The sequence below is a fragment of the Malus domestica genome, chromosome 12, assembly GCF_042453785.1.
Source record: "Malus domestica chromosome 12, GDT2T_hap1".
NCBI lineage: Eukaryota > Viridiplantae > Streptophyta > Magnoliopsida > Rosales > Rosaceae > Malus > Malus domestica.
The window spans coordinates 31,066,653-31,087,790 of NC_091672.1; the positions used below are offsets into that span (position 1 = coordinate 31,066,653).

At 37.1% G+C, this 21,138-nt stretch overlaps 5 protein-coding genes across 7 annotated transcripts; 4 read left to right on the plus strand and 1 right to left on the minus strand.

The window, feature by feature from the left end:
• Window positions 1-562: 562 nt before the first annotated feature.
• Window positions 563-3,718, minus strand: LOC103451109 (probable serine/threonine-protein kinase PBL25). Its single transcript, XM_008390542.3, has 5 exons — window positions 3,209-3,718; window positions 2,587-2,765; window positions 2,298-2,484; window positions 1,812-2,203; window positions 563-1,638 (listed from the first exon to the last, which is right to left on the minus strand). Exons 1-5 carry the CDS (start codon window positions 3,303-3,305, stop codon window positions 748-750), a joined length of 1,746 nt encoding a protein of 581 aa, XP_008388764.1. The 5' UTR covers window positions 3,306-3,718; the 3' UTR covers window positions 563-747.
• A 1,309-nt stretch (window positions 3,719-5,027) lies between these two features.
• On the plus strand, window positions 5,028-7,060 carry LOC103451108 (F-box protein At2g02240-like). Its single transcript, XM_008390541.4, has 3 exons — window positions 5,028-5,427; window positions 6,130-6,248; window positions 6,443-7,060. Exons 1-3 carry the CDS (start codon window positions 5,140-5,142, stop codon window positions 6,828-6,830), a joined length of 795 nt encoding a protein of 264 aa, XP_008388763.2. The 5' UTR covers window positions 5,028-5,139; the 3' UTR covers window positions 6,831-7,060.
• Window positions 7,061-8,527: 1,467 nt separating this feature from the next.
• On the plus strand, window positions 8,528-10,646 carry LOC103423598 (F-box protein PP2-B10-like). Its single transcript, XM_008361688.4, has 3 exons — window positions 8,528-8,926; window positions 9,625-9,743; window positions 9,931-10,646. The coding sequence occupies exons 1-3, from the start codon at window positions 8,600-8,602 to the stop codon at window positions 10,409-10,411; spliced, it is 927 nt and encodes a 308-aa protein (XP_008359910.2). The 5' UTR covers window positions 8,528-8,599; the 3' UTR covers window positions 10,412-10,646.
• Window positions 10,647-14,346: 3,700 nt separating this feature from the next.
• On the plus strand, window positions 14,347-16,918 carry LOC103414013 (putative F-box protein PP2-B12). Its single transcript, XM_029090189.2, has 3 exons — window positions 14,347-14,849; window positions 15,757-15,875; window positions 16,092-16,918. The coding sequence occupies exons 1-3, from the start codon at window positions 14,559-14,561 to the stop codon at window positions 16,600-16,602; spliced, it is 921 nt and encodes a 306-aa protein (XP_028946022.1). The 5' UTR covers window positions 14,347-14,558; the 3' UTR covers window positions 16,603-16,918.
• A 753-nt stretch (window positions 16,919-17,671) lies between these two features.
• LOC103451117 (uncharacterized) lies at window positions 17,672-21,026 on the plus strand. 3 transcript variants are annotated; one of them, XM_070809298.1, is made up of 3 exons: window positions 17,672-17,876; window positions 18,756-18,863; window positions 18,993-21,026. In XM_070809298.1, exon 3 carries the CDS (start codon window positions 19,094-19,096, stop codon window positions 20,882-20,884), a length of 1,791 nt encoding a protein of 596 aa, XP_070665399.1. In that variant the 5' UTR covers window positions 17,672-17,876; window positions 18,756-18,863; window positions 18,993-19,093; the 3' UTR covers window positions 20,885-21,026. The 3 variants fall into 3 exon arrangements, with proteins under 3 accessions (XP_070665399.1, XP_008388773.2, XP_008388774.2); XM_008390551.4 differs by having other exon boundaries at window positions 18,998-21,026; XM_008390552.4 differs by having other exon boundaries at window positions 19,012-21,026.
• Window positions 21,027-21,138: the final 112 nt, after the last annotated feature.

Genomic DNA, 21,138 nt, shown 5'->3' on the forward strand with positions numbered 1-21,138 from the left:
TAGCTTTAATATTCTACTAAATATACATTTATTGCTCAATAAATCGTAAAATCACTTCCAAACGCCTTATAAATTTTTCCTTGATGCTCAAAGAAAATACTTCTAGAATATAAATAAAACAAATTGCAATATTTACAAAAACATGGGTTTACACAGTTTTTAGTCAGTTTTGTAAATTTGTACAAAAATCGTCATTGAATCTATTTGTTTTCACTTTTGCTTCACCATGAGGTTTTGAAAATTAATGTAAAACTCTCCATTGATATTTTTGAGGATGGAACCCCCTTTTAGTACCGTTTTGAGCCTTACTACTATATTTTTCACTTATATATTAAGGTTTCAGCTTTAAATATTCTACTAAAGATACCCATTGGTAAATACATTAATTTCTTATCTGAAGCCAGCCATAATTAAGTAGGTTCTTTTGTTTGTTTTCGGTTTGTCTCTCTTAGTTTATGGGTATATGAAATGAAGAAAGACGATACAGAAGTCTTCAAAATGAAGTATAATCGAAATCTTTAAAAAAAAAAGAAAAAAAAAAAGAGAGAGAGAAGCTAGCACATCATAAAATTCTTGGCCTCATGCGCTTTCTCCTTCTACCAAAGTACTTTTGCATCTCAATAGGACACCTTCGTAGCAATGCTTCTCGTTCACTATCTTTGAAGGACAAAAGCCATGCATGGCTCGTCCATACAAAACAAAAAAAAAAAATCTCATGTTCAAATGTATGTGCAAGTTAGAGACAATTTAGTAGTGATTGGATTGACATTTTTTCGATGATTTAAAATCCTGCGATCCGTTGTTGTTTCTGTGTTGGACTACAGAATCTTTTCCATCTTTCAGTACTGGTGGTAGTTGTGGTACTTTGCTGCTTCTGTTTTCCTGATCCTGATCATCTGTGCAAACACTTCCGCCTTCTGATGATTTTTCCTCGGTACTGCTATTGCCGCCTAATGTGACAGTAGCAGTTTCTTTTTGTGATGCTTTTTTCTTTCTGCTAGTGGAAACGGTTTCTTCTGTTGACCCTCTGCTGCTGCTTCTAGAAGAAACACTTGCATATTTGGATTGACTGCTGCTCACTTGGTTTGAATTACCATCCAGATTATTACCACCCTTGCTGCTCTGGTCACTTGAATTAACACTGTCGTTCCGTGATATCATGCTGCCCCTTGTAAATGAATGCCATTCTTTGGATTCTGTAACAGTTACTCGGCGTTCATCTTCGCTACCTTCACCTTCTGAAATGTCAACACTACGGCGGTTGCTCTTTGAATTTCTGATACTCTCCTGATCAGAAGCCTCCTGGTCTTCATCATCATAATCTCCTGCAGCATCAGAATTATCGTCTTCTGAATATTCGGAAACACATTCTGATTCATCATTGTTCTCTTCACGTTTTTCAGTTGGGGTTGGATCAGCTGGAAGAGAAGCAGGGACAGCCTCAGGAGGAGGAGTTGTGGAAAGAAAACTTAGAGTAGTCACAACGTCACTCATGAAGGGACGGACTGCTGCCTCCTCTTGCAAACACATGGATGCCATTGCAACAGCTTGATTTAGATCCTTTTCCGGGAACTGCTTGTTAAGAAGAGGATCTGCCATATCAGGATACTTTTTTGGGTCCCTGAATAAGGGTTGTGCCTGCTCACACACATGAAAATGAGAACGAAGTTACACATGATGGTAATGGTGAACGAGAGTGAAAATCACTAGGTCAAGGGACAGAAACAAGGGGAGTGAAGAAAGAGAAACGGGAGAACCATTAGGTCAATTAAAGAGACGTATTAGATAGGTGAAAATGATAAGATAATTACCCAAGATACTAGATTTTGCTCATCATTTGACCTTGTAGTGTCGACAGCTCTTCTTCCGGTAATGAGCTCCAGAAGAATAACTCCGAAACTGTACACATCCGACTTCATTGTGACTTCACCTGATCTAGAATACTCAGGAGCACAGAAACCATAGGTTCCCATCAATCTTGATGGTCCATGCATCTTATCTCCCTCAGGGCCAAGCTGGGCAAGTCCAACATCTGAGAGCTTTGGATTGAATTCTTCGTCTAACAAAATGTTCGAAGATTTCAAATCTCGATAGACAACAGAGGGATTGGCCTTTTCGTGCAAGTACTCCAGTCCCAAAGCAGCACCATAAGCTATTTTAACTCGGGTGTACCAATCTAATGGCTTGTTATCTGGTACATTGCCTACACATAGTTTTGTTCATATCCAAAGTTAAGCAGCTGATAAAGGGGTTCTAAATCAGGAAACCAGTAGAAAAAGGGAGGGTTGCGCACGTACCCAGAACACGATCATCTAGAGAACCCCCGGATATGAATTCATACACCAAAAGTCTTTGATCTCCATCAGCACAATATCCAATTAGGTTAACCAGATTTGGATGGTGTAGGAGGCTTAGCGTCAAAACGTCCCCAAGAAATTCGTTCCCTTGCGTTCCATGTCTGTCTAGTTGCTTCACCGCCACCACCTATAATCAAGATTGGAAAAATCAAGTCTCATAATTTCATTACTCATTAGCAAGTCTTCATTAAAACCAAAATATGCAAGAGAAACTGAAAGTGTTTATAACCTGCCCGCTCGACTGAAGGGTTCCCTTATAGACTCTTCCAAATCCACCTTCCCCCAAAAGACATTCCTGCCGGAAATTCTTTGTTGCAGTGGCGAGCTCACGGAAAGTGAAAGTCTTTGCATTAATATCTTTTGGGTTAACTCCCCCGGTGGCCTCTGCGGGTTTTTGTTTCTTCAATTCTGCAGAAAAGCGATAGGGTTTTAGGCCCTTTCCAATACCTTTTGACAGCATTGTCAATCATTGTTTTGCATTAGTTTCTACGTGTAGTGTATGACTACCCTAATTGATTCTTTTTCGACAGTCCACATTTTGTAGCTAGCTATAGCAATTTACAGATTGATACCACAACGGATAGCAACGCAAAAATATGGTCACGAGTCATGGTAAACCTCCTCTAATACCTTTTGAGAAACTTAAAAATTGTGAAGGCATTGTAATTTAGACATGCATTCATCTTTACGCGTAATATTTACGCGATTTCTGTAACGATCGTACTTGATATTTTCAAACTTCATACTTCACATATACCTTTCATATGTATATGTCTTCATTTCATTGTTTCGAAATCATTTATAACCAAAGATTGAGAAAAATGAAAGAAAGAATAAAAACGAAGACTTACCTTGCGCGATAGGAGGAGGAGAGGAGGCATTCTCTAATCTCTTGTTGCTATTTGATCTCTTACTTCTCTGTGAGCCGAAACACGGAAAGCAGCTCATGTCTTCCGACTAATCTTTGATATTCACAAACCTCCTTTCAACTTACAGAAGAACTTTGGCGAACGGTTGAATGCTTGCTAGATAATTCAGAATGTAGTTAAATATTACAACGCCAGTCTTTTTCCAGAAAATTAATCAAGTTAGCAAAAAGTTATAAAGAAAAAAATGTAGGTCAAACTCCAATCTTGTTTGACAAGAAACAAACGAAGGCGCATAGAGGAGGAGGAGCGGATCAGGGTCCTCCGGGAGTATTGAAGGAGGAGGACCCCGGAGGTGGGGCGGGGTTAGCTAATTGCAGTTTGGAGGGGAAAAAAACCAAAAAAAAAAAAACTAACAACTTGGTAGAAGGAGAAATGGGAGGCAATGCATTTGCACGGTTTTGGGGGTTAGAAAATGTGAGATTTTTCGTTAGACTTCTCTCAGAAAAAGGTGGAGATGTGAGGGGATGTGTCTGGCCTTTTAAAACTATGGAGAGAAAAATGTGGGAATTTTATTGAATTTTAGTTAAAAGACAGGCTAGAGATGGAGGGTCTACAGCCCAGGAATTTTTATCAGCGGTTATTTTAAGGACAGTAATCATTTATTGGGTTAAGTTCACGTAACTATCCAACCTTTTGGGATGCTTTTAAATTTGTCTTAATATTTAAAACATTTCAAACAACTGCATAAAGTTTTAAAAATAAAATTTTAACGAAAATCTCCTGATACTGTTTAATTTAACAAAAAACTATATTTTTACACAAAAAATTCAATCCTGGTACTATTTACTTTACTCTTTATTTTGTCATTATCGTTAAAACTCAAAATTTTTAAGCTATTTTCATTAGTTTTTCTTTTTAAAAATTGAACATTTGTTAAGTCATCAGCGTTAAGTGGTGACCTTGACAAGTATTGAAGCAAGATTTCACTCTCATGTCACTTGTACAAATCTAAAATCCGAAACCGATTTCTTTTAACTAGACAAAGAGTTTAAGTTGACTAAATGACATAGAAGTTGATGATTGAATTATTACTTAAACGTTGATAAACATGTTCATTCTTATTGATGATATATTATTTAATTTGTAGATTTTATCTACAAAATTAATCTCTATAACATTATCTATTTTTCAACCCACATTTCATTTTTTTAAGGGTGGAAGCGCTTGAAAGAGAGAATAAGAGAGAGAAAGTGAGGTGGAAGAAAGCAAAAGAAGTTTTTTTTCTTTTTTTTTTTTTTTCTTTTTTTTGAATTTTAAAATTGAAAGATTAAAATCAGTGATGTTTAAATAAAAAAATAACAAAATTTTGTGTTGTTAAATTACATTATTGTCTAATTTTTTGTTTTGATAAAAGACTTAACAAAAAAAAATTATATTAACATATAATTTAGATGTTGCGATAAAAGACTAAACATCTTTTCGCCCTATAATTGACAAAGGACCTGGTTTATCTGCCTTTCTATTTCTCATACACATCCATCTTTTCCTATTTTATACGGTAATGGTTAAGACACGTTAATATTTTATATTGTTTTTTTTATAAAGATAATAAAATAAAAAAAGTAATAGTAACATAAAATGTTGACGTAACTTAACTGTGACTGCACAAATAAAAGATGATAAGAATGTATGAAAAATTGAAGGACAGATAAGGCGGGTCGATTGACAAAAGAAAAGTTTTGTTAACATGTAAATATCACCACTGCCGTGTCTATTTGCAGCGACTATAATTAAGGGCTAAGCTTTCATCAGCGACTATAATTAATGGCTAAGCTTTCCCCTCTATATAAACAACCACCACGTAGCAATCAGAAAACATATCAAAACAAATTACAGGAACCAGAAGAAAACACATGGATCTGCAGGCCTTGCCGGAAGGCTGCATAGCCACCGTTATCTCGCTGACCACGCCTCGAGACGCGGCCACCATGTCCTCGGTTTCGAGGAGTTTCAGGTCGGCAGCGGAATCCGGCGCCGTCTGGGGCAGGTTCCTTCCCCCCGATCTCCACACTATCCTGTCCTCCTCGTCACCCTCCATGTCCGTACATCCGCCGCATGTGGCTCCCTCCGCTTCCAAAACCAAGAAGGAGCTTTACCTCGCTCTGTGCGACAACCCAGTTCTCGTCGAACAGGGCAAGTTGGTAATTTCACTAGTTTTCTCCATTTTCTCTTTGTTTTGTGGATTTTATTTGATTTTAAGAGCTGTTTGATAATTGTTTAGTTTTTGGTCTTCCGCTTAGTTTTTGAAAATTCAAGAAAATAGTTTTTAATTTGTTCTTTTTTAATCTTCATATTTTTTTATATATTGATATATTACATTAAAAGACGTGGAGCTCGACTAAGACTTACAAGGACAATCTACTATGGTATCAAACAAGATAAATTTCATAAATGAAAGGTTTTAAGTTCGAATCTTGTATCGGACGGAAAGATCGTAAGTATTGTTGTTGGCCGAGGAGAGAGTGAGTAAGCGGTGGGACCAAATATTTTGTGTACATTTGTTGGTGTGAATATTTAGAACAAGTGACCAAAGGAAAAAATTTTAGTTATGAAAATAATACAAATGGTACATTACGTATTTTTATGTAAGCGGTAGAAAATTTTAAAAACAGACATATCCCACCATTTAGAAATTAGAATGTGATGTTACGCATCGTGTGACGGTCACATTGAAAAATCTCTCCAAAGAAAGGCTAGAAAAACTGAGTTAGAAATTAGAATGCATTCTATTGGTTTGGTTGGTTTGTTTGTTTGTTTGTTTTTTATTCTTTTCTTTTCTCTTGTAGCGTTTTCTATCTCTCACTGCTCTAAGATCCTGAGTGTTAACTGGCATGATAATGCAGGGCTTTTCACTAGACAAATGGAGTGGGAAGAAATGCTATATGATTGCTGCAAGGGCCCTTTCAATCGTTTGGGCCGACACTCCTCAGTACTGGAAATGGATTTCTATCCCCGACTCAAGGTCTCTAAATTTCATTCTTTTTCCTTTTTAAGGAATTGTTACCTTATCAGCATTTCAAAATAGTCATCTGTTCTGCGCCCGTTCCTCGAAATTGAGCACTGCAGATGATTCCATGTTTTTATTGCATAAACCATGTGTTATGGTTGGTCATAGATTAAATTTTGAGTACTAAATTAGTTATACTAAACAAACAGGTTTGAGGAGGTGGCAGAGCTTGTGGATGTGTGTTGGCTTGAAATCCATGGCAAAATTGAGACTCGGATGCTGTCCCCATCCACCCTTTACAAAGCTTATCTTGTATTCAAGACAACTGCAGAGGCTTCTGGACTTGAGCTCCGCGATGTGGAGGTCACAGTGGGTTTAATTGGGGAGATCACTGAGGCCCAAGACCAGACCAGGGAGATCAATGAGGTCCAGTATCCGAAAGAGCGCAACGACGGGTGGCTGGAGATAGAGATGGGGGAGTTCTTCTGTGAAGAGGGTGAAGGTGGGGAGTTGAAGATGAGTTGCTTGGAGACAAATGGTCACTGGAAGAGCGGCCTCATTGTTCAAGGGATTGAAGTCAGGCCCGAAAGGATGTAGAAATCAAGTGGCGGTAGATTACTGTCTTTATAATTTCAAAATATTATAATTGAGCTGTTTTCAAATGCTAAATGTTGCAATTGAAGTGAGTCATGTCAATGTCCTTAGTCAATTGCTTCATTTGTTGTAATGTTTGTGTTCGATTGAGCACAAATCTTTATGATCTTTGTGCTCAATCGCTTCGTATGTCTAAACTTTTAGCATAATCTAATATACTGTTATAAGCGATATTCTTACTTTGAGCTACATTAAACATGTTCGCCCCTAAGGAGAAAATTGTTGCCCTAAAGTTGCATTCTTTTCATTTTTCAATCAAGTTCGTTCAAGCCGACAATGTTACTAAAACTATGGTATGAGCCACCATTACGTGAGCCCAAAAGCAAAGAAAGACCACTTAACATGTTGCTGCAAAAGTAAGTTCAAATCCATACAATGTCAACTTATGGGTTTAGTTTATAACAACAAGTACCTAAAGTTTTAAAAGTTGAATATTCGTTCGGCCACCAGCATTAAGTGATGCATAAAGTTTTAAAAACTGAACATTGGTTAGATCATAAGCGTTAAGTGATGTTCTTGACAAGTATGGAAGCAAGATTTCACTCTCATGTCACTTATACAAATCTAAATCTCGAAACTGATTCTTTTTAACTAGATAAAGGATTTAACTTAATTAAATGACATAGAAGTTGATGATTTGATTATTATTTAAGCGTTGATAAATATGTTATTTTTATTAGTGACACATTATTTACTTTGTAAATTTTATCTATAAATTTAGTCTTCGTAACATTATTCATTTTTCCAACCAAATTGCGCTTTTTAAAAGTAGAAATGCTAGAAAGAGAGAATAAAAGAGAGAACGTGAGCGTGGGAGAGAGGAAAAGAAGTTTAAAAAAAAAATTTAATGATTAAAATCACCTTCGTCTGTTGATGATGTTTAAATAAAAAATAATAAAATTTTACTTTATTAAATTATATTATTGCCTTTTTTTTTTCATTTTTAACTTGTACCCATATATTAGTTTCTTTTTGTGTATATATTTTTTAAAGTTTTGTTTGTGTTTGTACCATATCTATACCGTCACATGACGTTATATATTTATTCAATGATAGAAAAATTACATATGGTGTATTTATATTTTATGCCTAAACTTTGTATCATATATTTATATTTTTAGTTTGTACCCACTTTTAATTTGCAACATTATTTTTAAATTTGTAGTATTTTCTTTTTAGTTTTATTTTGTACCCATGTATTAATTTTTTTAGCGCCTATATTTTTAAAAAATTCACTTGTACTCATAATTTTTAATTTTTTATCTGTATCCTAATTTATTTATAATGTACACATTCTTCTTTATTAATGTACCACTTTGTTATATGTGAAATGTACCAATTTTTTTGTAAAATGTACCAATTTTTTTAACACTATGGATACATTCTTTTGCTATTTATTATTTTTTATTTTTACATAGTTTTTATCCATTTATTCAATCAAAATGTTTGAATTTTTTTATTGTAATCGTTTCTAATAGTATTATAATGAGGAATTTTAAATTTATAAGATTATAAATCTCATAAAATATCAAATAATTAATGTCAAAGTTATAAAAATATAAATATTAATAGTAATATAATAAAGTTTATAAATATTAATAAAAATATAAGATTATAATAACGTTATCCTTTCACCGACTAGAATTAAGGGCTAAGCTTCCTGGCTAAGCTTTCCTCCCTATATAAACCACCACCGCTAGCAATCAGAAAACATGTCTAAACAAATTACAAGAACCAGAAGAAAACACATGGATCTGCAGGCCTTGCCGGAAGGGTGCATAGCCACCGTTATCTCGCTGACCACGCCTCGAGACGCGGGCACGTTGTCCTCGGTTTCGTGGAGTTTCAGGTCGGCAGCGGATTCCGACGCCGTCTGGGGCAGGTTCCTTCCCCCCGATATCCACACTATCCTGTCATCCTCGTCACCCTCCATGTCCGTACAGCCGCCGCACGTGGGTCCCTCCTCCGCTTCAAAAACGAAGAAGGAGCTTTACCTCGCTCTGTGCGACAACCCAGTTCTCATCGAACAGGGCAAGTTGGTAATTTCACTACTTTTCTCCATTTTCTCTTGTTTTGTGGAATTTATTTGATTTTAAGAGGTGTTTGATAATTATTTAGATTTTAGTCTTCCGCTTAGTGTTTGAAAATTCAAGAAAATAGTTTTTAATTTTTTCTTTTTTAATCTTAATATTTTTTTTATACAATGATATATTACACTAAGAGATGTGGAGATCGACTAAGCCTCACAATAAAGAATGTATTTTGGTATCGAAATCGTTATTCATCCACGAGATGGACTTCATAAGTCAAAAGTTTTAAGTTCGAATCTTGAATCGGAAAGTACCAAGTCTGAAACTTTGGGGGCCGGAAAGATCGTAAGTATTGTTGTTGGCCGGGGAGAGAGTGAGTAAGCGGTGGGACCAAATATCTAGTGTACATTTGTTGGTGTGAATATTTAGAAAAGTGACCAAATAAAGGAGAAAATTTTAGTTGTGACGGAAATACGGATAGTACATTTATGAAAATTTAAAATTTAAAATTTAAAATTATTAACTTTTTAACACACATATTTCATTTAACACATATTCCACCGTACCGCCTCGTGTGATGGTCACACTAAAAAATGTCTTGCAGAAAGACTAGAAAAACTGAGTTAGAAATTAGAATGCATTCTATTGGTTTGGTTTTTGTCTTTTCTTTTCAAAGATCCTGAGTGTTAATTGGCATGATAATGCAGAGCTTTTCACTGGACAAATGGAGTGGGAAGAAATGCTATATGATTGCTGCAAGGGCCCTTTCCATCGTTTGGGCCGACACTCCTCAGTACTGGAAATGGATTTCTATCCCCGACTCAAGGTCTCTAAATTTCATTCTTTTTCCTTTCTAAGGAATTGTTACCTTATCAGCATTTCAAAATAGTCATTTGTTCTGCGCCCGTTCCTCGGGGACTGCAGATGATTCCATGTTTTTATTGCATAAACTATGTGTTATGGTTGGTCATAGATTAAATTTTGAGTATAAGTTAATTATACTAAACAAACAGGTTTGAGGAGGTGGCAGAGCTTGTGGATGTGTGTTGGCTTGAAATCCATGGCAGAATTGAGACACGGATGCTGTCCCCATCCACCCTTTACAAAGCTTATCTTGTATTCAAGACAACTGCACAGGCTTATGGATTTGAGCACCGCGCTGCGGAGGTCACAGTGGGTTTAATTGGGGAGCAGCGCACGAATCAAAATGTGTTTCTGGGCGCTCGGAGAGTCCAGACCCGAGGCCAGGGCTATCACATGGCCAGGCCTCGGGGTATTCGCCGAACATACATTCTAGACCAGCCCAGGGAGATCAATGAGGCCCAGTACCCGAAAGAGCGCAACGACGGATGGCTGGAGATAGAGATGGGGGAGTTCTTTTGTGAAGGAGGTGAAGGTGGGGAGTTGGAGATGAGTTGCTTGGAAACAAAGGGTAGACACTGGAAGAGCGGCCTCATTGTTCAAGGGATTGAGATCAGACCCAAAAGGATGTAAGAATCAAGTGCCGGTAGATTACTGTCTTTTAATTTTCAAAATATTATAATTGAGCTAATTTCATATGCTAAATGTTGCAATTGAAGTGAGTCATGTCAATTTCTTAGTCAATTGCTTCATTTGTTGTAATGTTTGTGTTCGATTGAGCACAAATCTTTGTGATCTTTGTGTTCAATCGCTTCATATGTATAAACTTTTAGCATAGTCTAATATACTGTTACAAGCATTATTCTTACTTTGAGCTATCAGTTTGGGGATTTAGAGTTGTATAAATGACGTGAGAGTGAAACTTAGTTCCAATGTTTATCCATACTATCCCTTAACATTAATTACATTGTCAATTAACGGTAATGACGTCTCACTTTACACCTATGACCTAACGATATATATTTATCAAAACTTTAGGTGGTTATTTGGAATGCTCTATAAGGTTGGAACAATGTAAAATTACCTTTAAAGAGTAGATCATTATTCCTACTTAACCCTTATTTATTTGACCTTGTGTTGCCATTTTAGTTCCAACTCCATTTCTTCTGTATAACTGTTTTTAATTGGCAGTTTTTAATAAGATCTTTAAACCTAAAAATGAGTAAGATAATTGGATTAGATACTTGTATTAGCAGTATGCTATAGATTGAGGAGCGTATTAGTACTCTTCAATGCAATTTAAATCCTAATGAGAGTGTGATTGGACTGATGGGTGTCCTCTTAGGTCAAGGGAGCCTCGTTAAAATAAATTTTACTTATAACACCTTAAGCGCTAATTGGTTAAGTTTATGTGCATAACGTCTTGTTTTTTTTAAACATAGAAAATAAGTATAGAAAAACTCTACTTTTACTCTATTTTCTTTGATTTTAATCCTAATTATTTAGTTATGATATAAATGGCCATTTAGAGTTCCCTTTAAAACGAAAAATCAAAGCGATTAACCAATTTAAGACTAGAATCGTAAAATCCAAACTCTAAATGATGATTCCCTTGCACTATCAATCGTGCTTTTGTATAAATGAAATAAAAATTGAAGAGACTCGTGTAAAACTTGTATTCCACCTGTCAAGTTTTCAACAAGCCACAACAACGACCTCTTAATCGTACCAAAAGGGACAACACATATGACGCCCATTCCTCAATGACCAATTCTTACCAACTAGACCAAGTCTTCTTAGGTATTTTCAACATATTTTTGACAAGTTTATATTATTAACTACTTTAACTAATGGTGTGGAGAATGAATTCCAAACGAACATAGAATTATTTTGGTGTTGTAATAAGAAAATTAAAGATCCTCTGGCTAGTGTAAAACTTTCCAAGTGCGGTTTGACACCACACAAAGTGATTCTAACAGGAAATATGCAAAAATTAATACATTATATGATCGTCTGACTTAATCCACATATGCTTAATATTTTCCTTTTAACATCTTACATTACTTTTGATTTTATATTGAGGTAACAAGTAAGCATGTGGGAGTGAAGTGGAAAATAGAAAGTACAAAGAAGTGTAGTGCGTTTCCGACTCTAAAAGCAAAGCAAAGGTGACGAAACGAAAGTGTAGAAAAAGAGTAAGAGTACTGTGAGTACACGACTTGGTACAATAAGTGTCATAATATAAATACTTAAAAGAAAATTTTTAACTACTTGTATTAAGACACTTTAGTGTGCCAAACCGTATGTTGTACACACTAACAAATTTCTAGCGGCGTACAAGGATTGTGACATGCGTGGTCGCAATTAGGGAGCAATGCAAACCAAACATGCTTGCTTCATCGTCAAAAACACCCCACATGCTTGCTTCATCGTATTCATATTCTTCCCCCATCCTAATCTTTTTGTGTTGTATTAAATTTAAACCCTCTTTTTCTTTTTATTTTATTTTTTTCCCATCGTCATTTTCTTTGACAAAGAGATAGTATAATCTGGTAAGGGATTCTCGAACAGGTAATTTGATTTCCTTTTGTTTGCATGTGTTTATTCATGTTTTTCAATGAATCCAAAGGCTTAGATAATTGGTGTAAAAGAAAATTTTATTGTGATATTTCTCTTCATATATAAGTAAGAGGTTTTAGATTCGATTCGCCAAAGGTGAATTTGAACCACATTATTGCTAGCATATTGTGATCTCAAAACTCACTCCCTCACTTCTTAATATCGATAATATTGTTAGTTAAAAAAAAACAAAAGTGAAGTGTCCATAAAACAACTTAGTAAATTAATAATTGTGCTCAAAATCTGTTTAGTCAAAGCTAAAGTAACTGTAGTCCACTATGCCTGCTGATGAGGATAAAGCTCTTCTGTTTTTTAACAACGATTGTCCATATGAGGGGTAAGAGAGTGTGCTAAGTTTTATAATAGACTAACAATAATAGGATTCATTCACCTTTGACGAGAATCGAATCTAAAATCTCTCGCTTACAAGTGAAGAGAAATATTACTAGCATTAAGTGATGATACCTCACATTTTTTATCGAAATACTCTAAAGATTCTCGATAATTCCAACTTTGTTCCTCATTTTTCTGAAGACACCCACACCACCGTAAAGAAGCCAACGCCAAACAAGCCCCAATTTGATGGCCACCTGTGTTTGAATACCTACCTCTGTCATTGACATTGGCACAGCTGACAACTCCCATACCGTTAGTAAAAAGGGAACTTTAACGAAAAACACCCGGTACTGTTCATTTTAACGAAAAACCACATTTTTACACAAAAAGTCAATCTTGGTACTATTCACTTTACTCTTTATTTTGTCCTTATCATTAAAACTCAAAGTTTTCAAGCCCTTTTCATTAGTTTTCCTTAGTAAAAGCTCACAGACAAAGATTTTCTGCCCTCCCACTTTCGGTGTTCTTCTATGCCCTCCTGTTTATATGATCACGGTTAAATTACGTCAACATTTTATATTACAATTTATTTTTATCTTATTATCTCTATAAAAAAATAATATAAAATGTTAACGTGGCTTAACCGTGACCACATAAAATAGGAGGGCACGGGAGAGCACCGAAAGTATGAGGGCTGACAATCCTTGTCCAAAACTCACCACCTCAACTCCTCCAACCAGATAACCCTTCAACCCCATCACGTCAGTTGTAGAAGTTGTCGATCATCCATCCAACCCGTCTGTGTCACGAAAGTCTGTCGTCCAACGTCCTAACTCGCCCCCCACCGTCTCCAGATTTCTTATTGCCAAACTTCACCAACCATCCAAAATTCCAAATAGGGTTGAAGAAGTACGTGCAAGTTGTCGGGGATTGTAGAGAGAGAGGAGATATGGTGCCTTGGTGAGAGGTTGGTTTTTTGCTTCAGATTTTCTGCGGTGGTTGGCTGGCGACACGTGGAATAGGGTGTTTGTATTTTCTTATCGTACAAAATAAAAGTTTGAGATGTTTTCGTAAGATTATGGGGTGTTAATTAAACTGCTCTTATTACTTTGTGACGGAATAGGATCCGCTTTGGATTTTCTTTGTGGGGGTCCGGATGATTAATCATTCATGTTTGCTCATCGTATATTATGTGGTTAGAAATTATTTTAAATTTTAAATTTAAAATTAAATATAAATAGTACTTAACGAAAATTGACTGCACAATGTATAATGAACAAACAAGATTGATTGATTTCTAGATCCCATAAAGAAGATTTGTAGAGGGATTTGGATCATCTACTGAGCCAATGAAAATGATCTTCCTGACCAGCTATTGTGGACCGTTAGATTTTCATCTAACGGCTATAATTATTATAACTTTAAAAGAATTCCCCATTTGTAACCGTTTGATAAAAATTCAACAGCTCATAATGATTGATGAGGATCCTCTTTATTAGTTCAGGAGAGGATCCAAATCCTTTGTAGAGGATATTTGTCCCTTTGTGACAATAAATATAAATATATCTATTCGGGGGATTCTGACACCTTTTTTTCACAGCGGGAAAGAGAACCAAGACTTAACGGCTAAGCTTTCCTCTCTCTATAAATACACAGCCAAACACCACGTAGCAACCAGTAAAAATACGAAAACAAAATACAACGTGTTTTTCATTTATCCGAGGAAATGTTGAAGTTATTCTTAGGCTGTGGCGGAAACCAGGAGAACCAGTAGAAAACGGATAATGTCGGAGGCGGAGGAATCGCCGTGACGACGACCGATCACATGGATCTGCAGGCCTTGCCGGAAGGGTGCATAGCCACCGTTGTCTCGCTGACCACGCCTCGAGACGCAGGCACGTTGTCGTCGGTTTCGAGGAGTTTCAGGTCGGCAGCGGAATCCGACACCGTCTGGGACAGGTTCCTTCCACCCGATATCCACACGATCCTGTCCTCCTCGTCACCCTCCATGTCCGTACATCCGCCGCATGTGTCTCCCTCCTCCGCTTCCAAAACCAAGAAGGAGCTTTACCTCGCTCTATGCGACAACCCTGTTCTCATCGAACAGGGAAAGTTGGTAATTTCACTACTTTTTCCCTTATCTCCTATTCTTTTGTGGGATTTATTCGAGTTTAGAGCTCGTTTTGATAATCGTTTCGTTTGCAGTTTTTAGTTTTTTTTTTTAAAAAAAAAAAAATACAAAGTAGTGATTTTGGCGCTCGTTTTTATTTCGCAAGTACAGGAAAAAATGGTGCAATATTCAGTTTGACGTGCAGATGGTCGAAGGAATAGCTTTAAAACCCCTAGTGTTCAATTATTTTTAGCATTAGAAGAAGAATAAATTGTAGCCGTCGTTCTTTAACTTTAACTCAATTGGAGCAATGATTTCTTAACTAAAAATTCATTACCATTGGTCCCTCAATTAATCAAAACTTGCAACTATGGTCCCTCAACTAAAAATCGATTACCATGGTCCCTCAACTTTAATTCAATTAGAGAAATGGTCTCTTAATTTTAACTCAATTATAGCAATAGTTTTTCCAACATAACTCGTTTTGACAAATTTTTTGATTCAGTTGACAAAAATAACCATAATTACACACTTTGATGAGTTAAGGGACCCTAATTATATAAATGGTTATTCCAACGTAACTTATTTTGACAAAATTTTGACGAAATTGATGAAAATGACTATAGCTACACATTTTGATAAATTGAGGGACCAATGGTAATGTATTTGTAGTTGAGGGATCATTGCTCCAATTTGATTAAAGTTAAAGAACCATTACTCCAATTTGATTAAAGTTGAGGGACCATTGTTACAATTTACTCGAAGAAATACGAAGAAGGGCTAGAAAAAATGAGTTAGAAATTGGAATGCATTCCCTCGGTTTAAGGTTTTTTTTATTTTTTATTTTTTTGTATAGCGCTTTCTATTTTTAACTGGTCTAAGATCCTGAGTGTTAATTTGCATGATCATGCAGAGCTTTTCACTGGACAGATGGAGCGGGAAGAAATGCTATATGATTGCTGCAAGGGCACTTTCGATCGTTTGGGGCGACACTCCTCAATACTGGGAATGGATTTCTCTCCCCGACTCGAGGTCTCAAATTTCGTTCTTCTTCCTTTCCAAGGAATTGTTATCTTATTAGCATTCCAAAATAGTCATTTTTTCTACACCCATTCCTCGGAATTGAGGATTGCAGATGATTTTTTTGGAGTGCGATAACGTTTTCATGTTTTTATTGCATAGACTATGTGTTATTGGTTGCTCAGAGATTAAATTTTGAGTATAAATTTAATTGTAATAAGCAAACAGGTTTGAGGAGGTGGCAAAGCTTATGTGTGTGTGTTGGCTTGAAATCCGTGGCAAAATTGAGACACGGATGCTGTCCCCGGCCACCCTTTATAAAGCTTATCTTGTATTCAAGCCAACTACAGGGGCTTATGGATTTGACCAACAACCTGTGGAGGTCACAGTCGGTTTAATTGGGGAGGAGCCCACGAAAAACGAGGTGTTTTTGAACGCTCAGAGAGGCCTTGGTTCCCAAGGCCCCAGCTTTCCCTTGGCCGGGCCTCTGCGTATTAGCGTCTTCAACCGGAGATACATTGTGGGAGTCCAAGATTTTCAGCTCAGAGAGATCAAGGTCAATGAGGCCCAGTACCCGAAAGAGCGCAACGACGGGTGGCTGGAGATAGAGATGGGGGTGTTCTTCTGTGAGGGGGGTGAAGGTGGAGAGTTGGAGATGGCTTGCTTAGAGGTTAGGCGTATAAACTGGAAGGGTGGCCTCTTGTTTCAAGGGATTGAAATCAGGCCCAAAAGGATGTAGATATCAAGTGGCAGTAGATATTATCGTCTCTGTAATTTCAAAAATATTATTGAGTTTGTAATTTAGAACCAAAAAGGTATTTTCCTTGTTGGTTTTTAAAAGTTTAGGGGGGAGGCGGCTACCTCAACCTGCAAGGCTACAATCATAACATCATGACCGTAGCCTCGTATATCACTTATGAATGAGGTTTTTGATTTTTACAGATCACTTACTATGATTATAACATACTACTATCATGATCGTAGTCAATTGCTTCATTACTGTAATATTTGTGTTCGGTGTCATAGAAATATAAAACTATCGGTTTCATGGAAAAGCCAAGACTTGTGACGATTGAGCAAAAATCTTTGTTGTATCTCTGTGTTCAATTGCTTCTCTATGTCTTTAAATTTTTCATCGTAACATAATCTAGTTTACTATTATAAACAATAACATTTCACTAGAATAATTCCTTACTTAGAATCCCAATTTAGATTACTAAATATTGATCATACACTGAATACTTGGTTCTAACCTTTTATCTGTAGCTCTTCTCAAACGCAATACTTGATATCTAAACTATTGTTCGAGTCGCATATTGTCAAACATCTCAAAAGCACTTAACATGTTACTGCAAAAGTAGGTTCAAACAAATATAATGTCAAGATCTAAAAAAGATGGAAGTGACATCCTCTCCAAGAGATGACAAATCAAGTAATCCAAAGAAAGAGATTCGAACTTTTGGTTTGTGTGAGGTGGACCAATGAAATGAACTAACGGAGATCGTAAAATTTAAAATGAATGATTTAAATTTTTTTATCCCTCGACTACAAACTGCTAGATCTAAATAATATCTCGATTAAAAAAGATGGACCAACAACGCACTACTAATCAATACCATATTATCTCCAATTAACTTAACCTGCTTGCTACACCAATTAATTAATTACTTTTATACAAGTAATAGTTAATATTAAATTCATTTAAAATTATGAGAAAAAGAAAAGGGAGAAATATAAATTTATGATATTTTTATATATTTTTCTTTGACAAAAAATATATTTTTATTTTATTTTTCTTGAGTGAGAAACACAAATAAGGACAGTTTTGCTTTGTTGTCAGTGGCTCGTAAAACCCAAGACGAAAGTGTTCGGTCAAGTGCTGGTCCATCTCCTCCTCCTCCTCCTCCTCGAGTTGCCAGACTCCACCAAAGGAGATTAGAGAACGAAGACGACCCAAAAGCGAAAAAAAAAGCACTTTCAGCAGAAGCAGCTTCCCACTCTCACCTCCACCAGGTTTTCCATTTCTTCCTCTTTTTCCTTCTCTAATTTTCTATTTTAATCTCACATATATTTATTATCCACGCATCCCACAGAACTTCAAATAGAAATTAAAGCACAAGTTGTCGATTTTAATGGGTTTGTCAATGATTGCTGAAAAGGAGAAGAACCCACTTCGTAAAAGTGCTTATTTGAAAAGCCTTTTGGGGTATTGGGATCTGAGGATTAGTGTTTGGATCCGTTCTGAGATTCCCAAATTGTAATTTGGAAAAAAAAGTTTGGGAATTTCTGGTTGCTGATCGTTGTTTTGTAAAATTTCAAGTCTTGGGTTTGAGTTGGGAATAATTTTGGGGGCAGAATGCTCTATTTTGATTTATTGGGTTATCGGTGATTTAGTTTTATAGCGTTGTAAGTAATCACCAGTAAGTCATTGACTCAAATGGCCACATGGACTGTTCCGGCGACGTTTGCCTTTTGTGCAGTCGAGTCGGGTCTTAGGGTTCTTCAAATTCAACCTACATTGTGTTGGATAAGACTGTTCTTAAGCCACGCTTTTCGGTTTCTGTCTTTGCCGTCAGTCTGAGGATGAGGGGGTGAGAAATGTGCGAGGTGTTAGCGCTACTAGGTTGTTTAATCGTGTTATCCGTAGATTCTGTAGCAAATGAAAATTGACTCTGCTACGGGAGCAAGAGTGATGGGGAGTTTTAGTATCATCAAAATGGATTACCCCTCATTTGAATTGCTTGTTGGATGTGGCTCCAACACAAGAAATCTTACTGGTAGATTCAAAGTTTCACAATTAGGCCAATAAGTGAGGTTTTTCATGTCTTCAAAATTTGTTTAATAGTTGATACCAGTTATTAGTAAAATTACTCTTTTTTTTTTGTTTCACAGGTGTGGTAATAATTCATCAACACCAAAGGGTCAAAGGATATACCTTGAAATGCTCTTATCCTATACTAAAGGTGCCCTTCGCGGATGAGTATTGATTAGTTAGGACTGGTACGATTCTTCCCATTTCAGTCTCCTGTTGATCAGTTATGCACACGCACACGCACACACAGAAAAATGCTGCCTTCTTGTTCTTGTGTTCCCATGCTGTATCCATATATAACAGGAGGTCTCATGTAGTGCAGTGTTTACAATACAGCCTTTGTGGAGAATTATCAATCTGTGTCAGGATGAGGGGAACTGTTAGAATCATGTGACACTTCTGCTACCGTTGTGGATACATGGAAGATCATTCGTTAGCTGTGCAGAACGATTCTGTTGCCTTGACGGAATATGCTTTAGACTTGGCTATTGGGCAAGAATTTCCTGATGTTGAAACTTGCAGAAGAAGATTGAAGAACATTGCTTTAGTACAACATTTTGATCTTCGTATAGTGAAATCAGATCGCAGCCGGTTTATAGCCAAGTGCTCCAAAGAAGGTTGCCCATGGCGTGTCCATGTGGCAAAATGTCCCGGAGTTCCAACCTTTACAGTAAGAACCCTGCATGGTGAGCATACCTGTGAAGGAGTTCTCAACCTTCATCATCAGCAAGCATCAGTAGGTTGGGTTGCTAGGTCTGTAGAAGCACGGATTCGGGATAACCCACGGTATAAACCAAAAGAGATCCTGCAAGATATCCGTGATCAGCATGGAGTTGCTGTTTCTTACATGCAAGCTTGGCGTGGCAAGGAACGTAGCATGGCAGCACTTCATGGAACTTTTGAAGAAGGGTATCGCCTTCTTCCTGCATACTGTGAGCAAATAAAGAAAACCAACCCTGGAAGCATTGCTTCAGTTTTTGCCACTGGACAAGAAAATTGCTTCCACCGTCTCTTCATTTCTTACCGTGCATCAATTTATGGGTTTATACATGCTTGTAGGCCACTTTTGGAACTTGATAGAGCGCACCTCAAAGGCAAATACCTGGGTTCCGTACTTTGTGCTGCAGCTGTTGATGCTGATGATACATTATTTCCTCTGGCAATAGCTATCGTTGATGTGGAAAGCGACGAAAATTGGATGTGGTTTATGTCAGAATTGCGAAAGCTTCTTGCAGTAAACACTGACAACATGCCTAGGCTAACAATACTCTCTGAGAGACAAAGGGGTGTTGTAGAGGCAGTGGAAACTCATTTTCCTAGTGCCTTCCATGGTTTTTGTCTGCGTTATGTTAGTGAAAATTTTCGTGATACCTTTAAAAATGCGAAGTTGGTGAATATCTTCTGGAATGCTGTTTATGCTCTCACTGCAGTTGAATTTGACAGCAAGATTGCAGAGATGGCAGAGATCTCACAAGACGTGATACCATGGTTTCAACACTTCCCTCCCCAACTTTGGGCTGTAGCATATTTTGAAGGAGTGCGATATGGCCATTTTACTCTCGGTGTTACAGAGCTGTTGTATAATTGGGCTCTTGAATGCCATGAGCTCCCTATTGTGCAAATGATGGAGCATATTCGTGATCAGTTATCATCATGGTATAATAACCGCCGGGATATGGGAATGAGTTGGACATCAATTCTGGTACCATCTGCTGAGAAGCGGATTCTAGAGGCAATGGCCGATGCTAGATGCTACCAAGTACTTCGTGCAAATGAAGTCGAATTTGAGATTGTGTCTACTGAGCGGACAAATATCGTGGATATACAAACTCGCGTGTGCTCATGTCGCCGCTGGCATATATATGGTCTACCTTGTGCACATGCTGCTGCCGCACTTATGTCCTGTGGACACAATGTCCATTTGTTTGCTGAGCCTTGCTTCACAGTAGCAAGTTACCGAGAGACCTATTCGCAGCTGATTCATCCTATTCCGGATAGGAGCTTATGGAAGGAGCCAAGCGACGGAACAGAGGGGGGAAGCACCAATGTTGATATCATGATACGCCCACCCAAGACTCGGCGGCCACCTGGAAGACCCAAGAAGAAGGTCCTTCGTGTAGAGAACTTCAAGAGGCCGAAGCGAGTTGTTCAATGTGGTCGCTGCCATATGTTAGGACATTCTCAAAAGAAATGTACCTTACCAAATTGACCTGAATTAGACTGTTTTAAAATCGTTCTTCAACCTAGATTTTGGTTACTCTTTTCCTTTCGTTGTTCTAAAACGCTGTAGAATCAGTTGTGTTGTAGTAATGTTGGTGTCTGTTTTAGTTTTAACTACTTTAGTTGCGAAACGAGGATTCGGTCTTTTTTTCTTTCTTCTGCAGAGTACAATCTGTTTATCTGTTAGGTCGAATCACAAATGTCCAGGCATACGCATCTCTCAGTTCTATCGGCATAAACTTC

Excerpts from the sequence above, each read along its gene's own strand:
- LOC103451109 (XM_008390542.3), bottom strand. The coding sequence starts at position 3,305 with ATGAGCTGCTTTCCGTGTTTCGGCTCACAGAGAAGTAAGAGATCAAAT. Across the intron at positions 2,766-3,208 it reads TCCTCCTCCTATCGCGCAAG|AATTGAAGAAACAAAAACCC; the intron begins GTAAGTCTTCGT and ends GCTTTTCTGCAG. Across the intron at positions 2,204-2,297 it reads TCTAGATGATCGTGTTCTGG|GCAATGTACCAGATAACAAG; the intron begins GTACGTGCGCAA and ends AACTATGTGTAG.
- LOC103451108 (XM_008390541.4), top strand. The coding sequence starts at position 5,140 with ATGGATCTGCAGGCCTTGCCGGAAGGCTGCATAGCCACCGTTATCTCG. Across the intron at positions 5,428-6,129 it reads TCGTCGAACAGGGCAAGTTG|GGCTTTTCACTAGACAAATG; the intron begins GTAATTTCACTA and ends ATGATAATGCAG. Across the intron at positions 6,249-6,442 it reads ATTTCTATCCCCGACTCAAG|GTTTGAGGAGGTGGCAGAGC; the intron begins GTCTCTAAATTT and ends CTAAACAAACAG.
- LOC103423598 (XM_008361688.4), top strand. The coding sequence starts at position 8,600 with ATGTCTAAACAAATTACAAGAACCAGAAGAAAACACATGGATCTGCAG. Across the intron at positions 8,927-9,624 it reads TCATCGAACAGGGCAAGTTG|AGCTTTTCACTGGACAAATG; the intron begins GTAATTTCACTA and ends ATGATAATGCAG. Across the intron at positions 9,744-9,930 it reads ATTTCTATCCCCGACTCAAG|GTTTGAGGAGGTGGCAGAGC; the intron begins GTCTCTAAATTT and ends CTAAACAAACAG.
- LOC103414013 (XM_029090189.2), top strand. The coding sequence starts at position 14,559 with ATGGATCTGCAGGCCTTGCCGGAAGGGTGCATAGCCACCGTTGTCTCG. Across the intron at positions 14,850-15,756 it reads TCATCGAACAGGGAAAGTTG|AGCTTTTCACTGGACAGATG; the intron begins GTAATTTCACTA and ends ATGATCATGCAG. Across the intron at positions 15,876-16,091 it reads ATTTCTCTCCCCGACTCGAG|GTTTGAGGAGGTGGCAAAGC; the intron begins GTCTCAAATTTC and ends ATAAGCAAACAG.
- LOC103451117 (XM_070809298.1), top strand. The coding sequence starts at position 19,094 with ATGGAAGATCATTCGTTAGCTGTGCAGAACGATTCTGTTGCCTTGACG.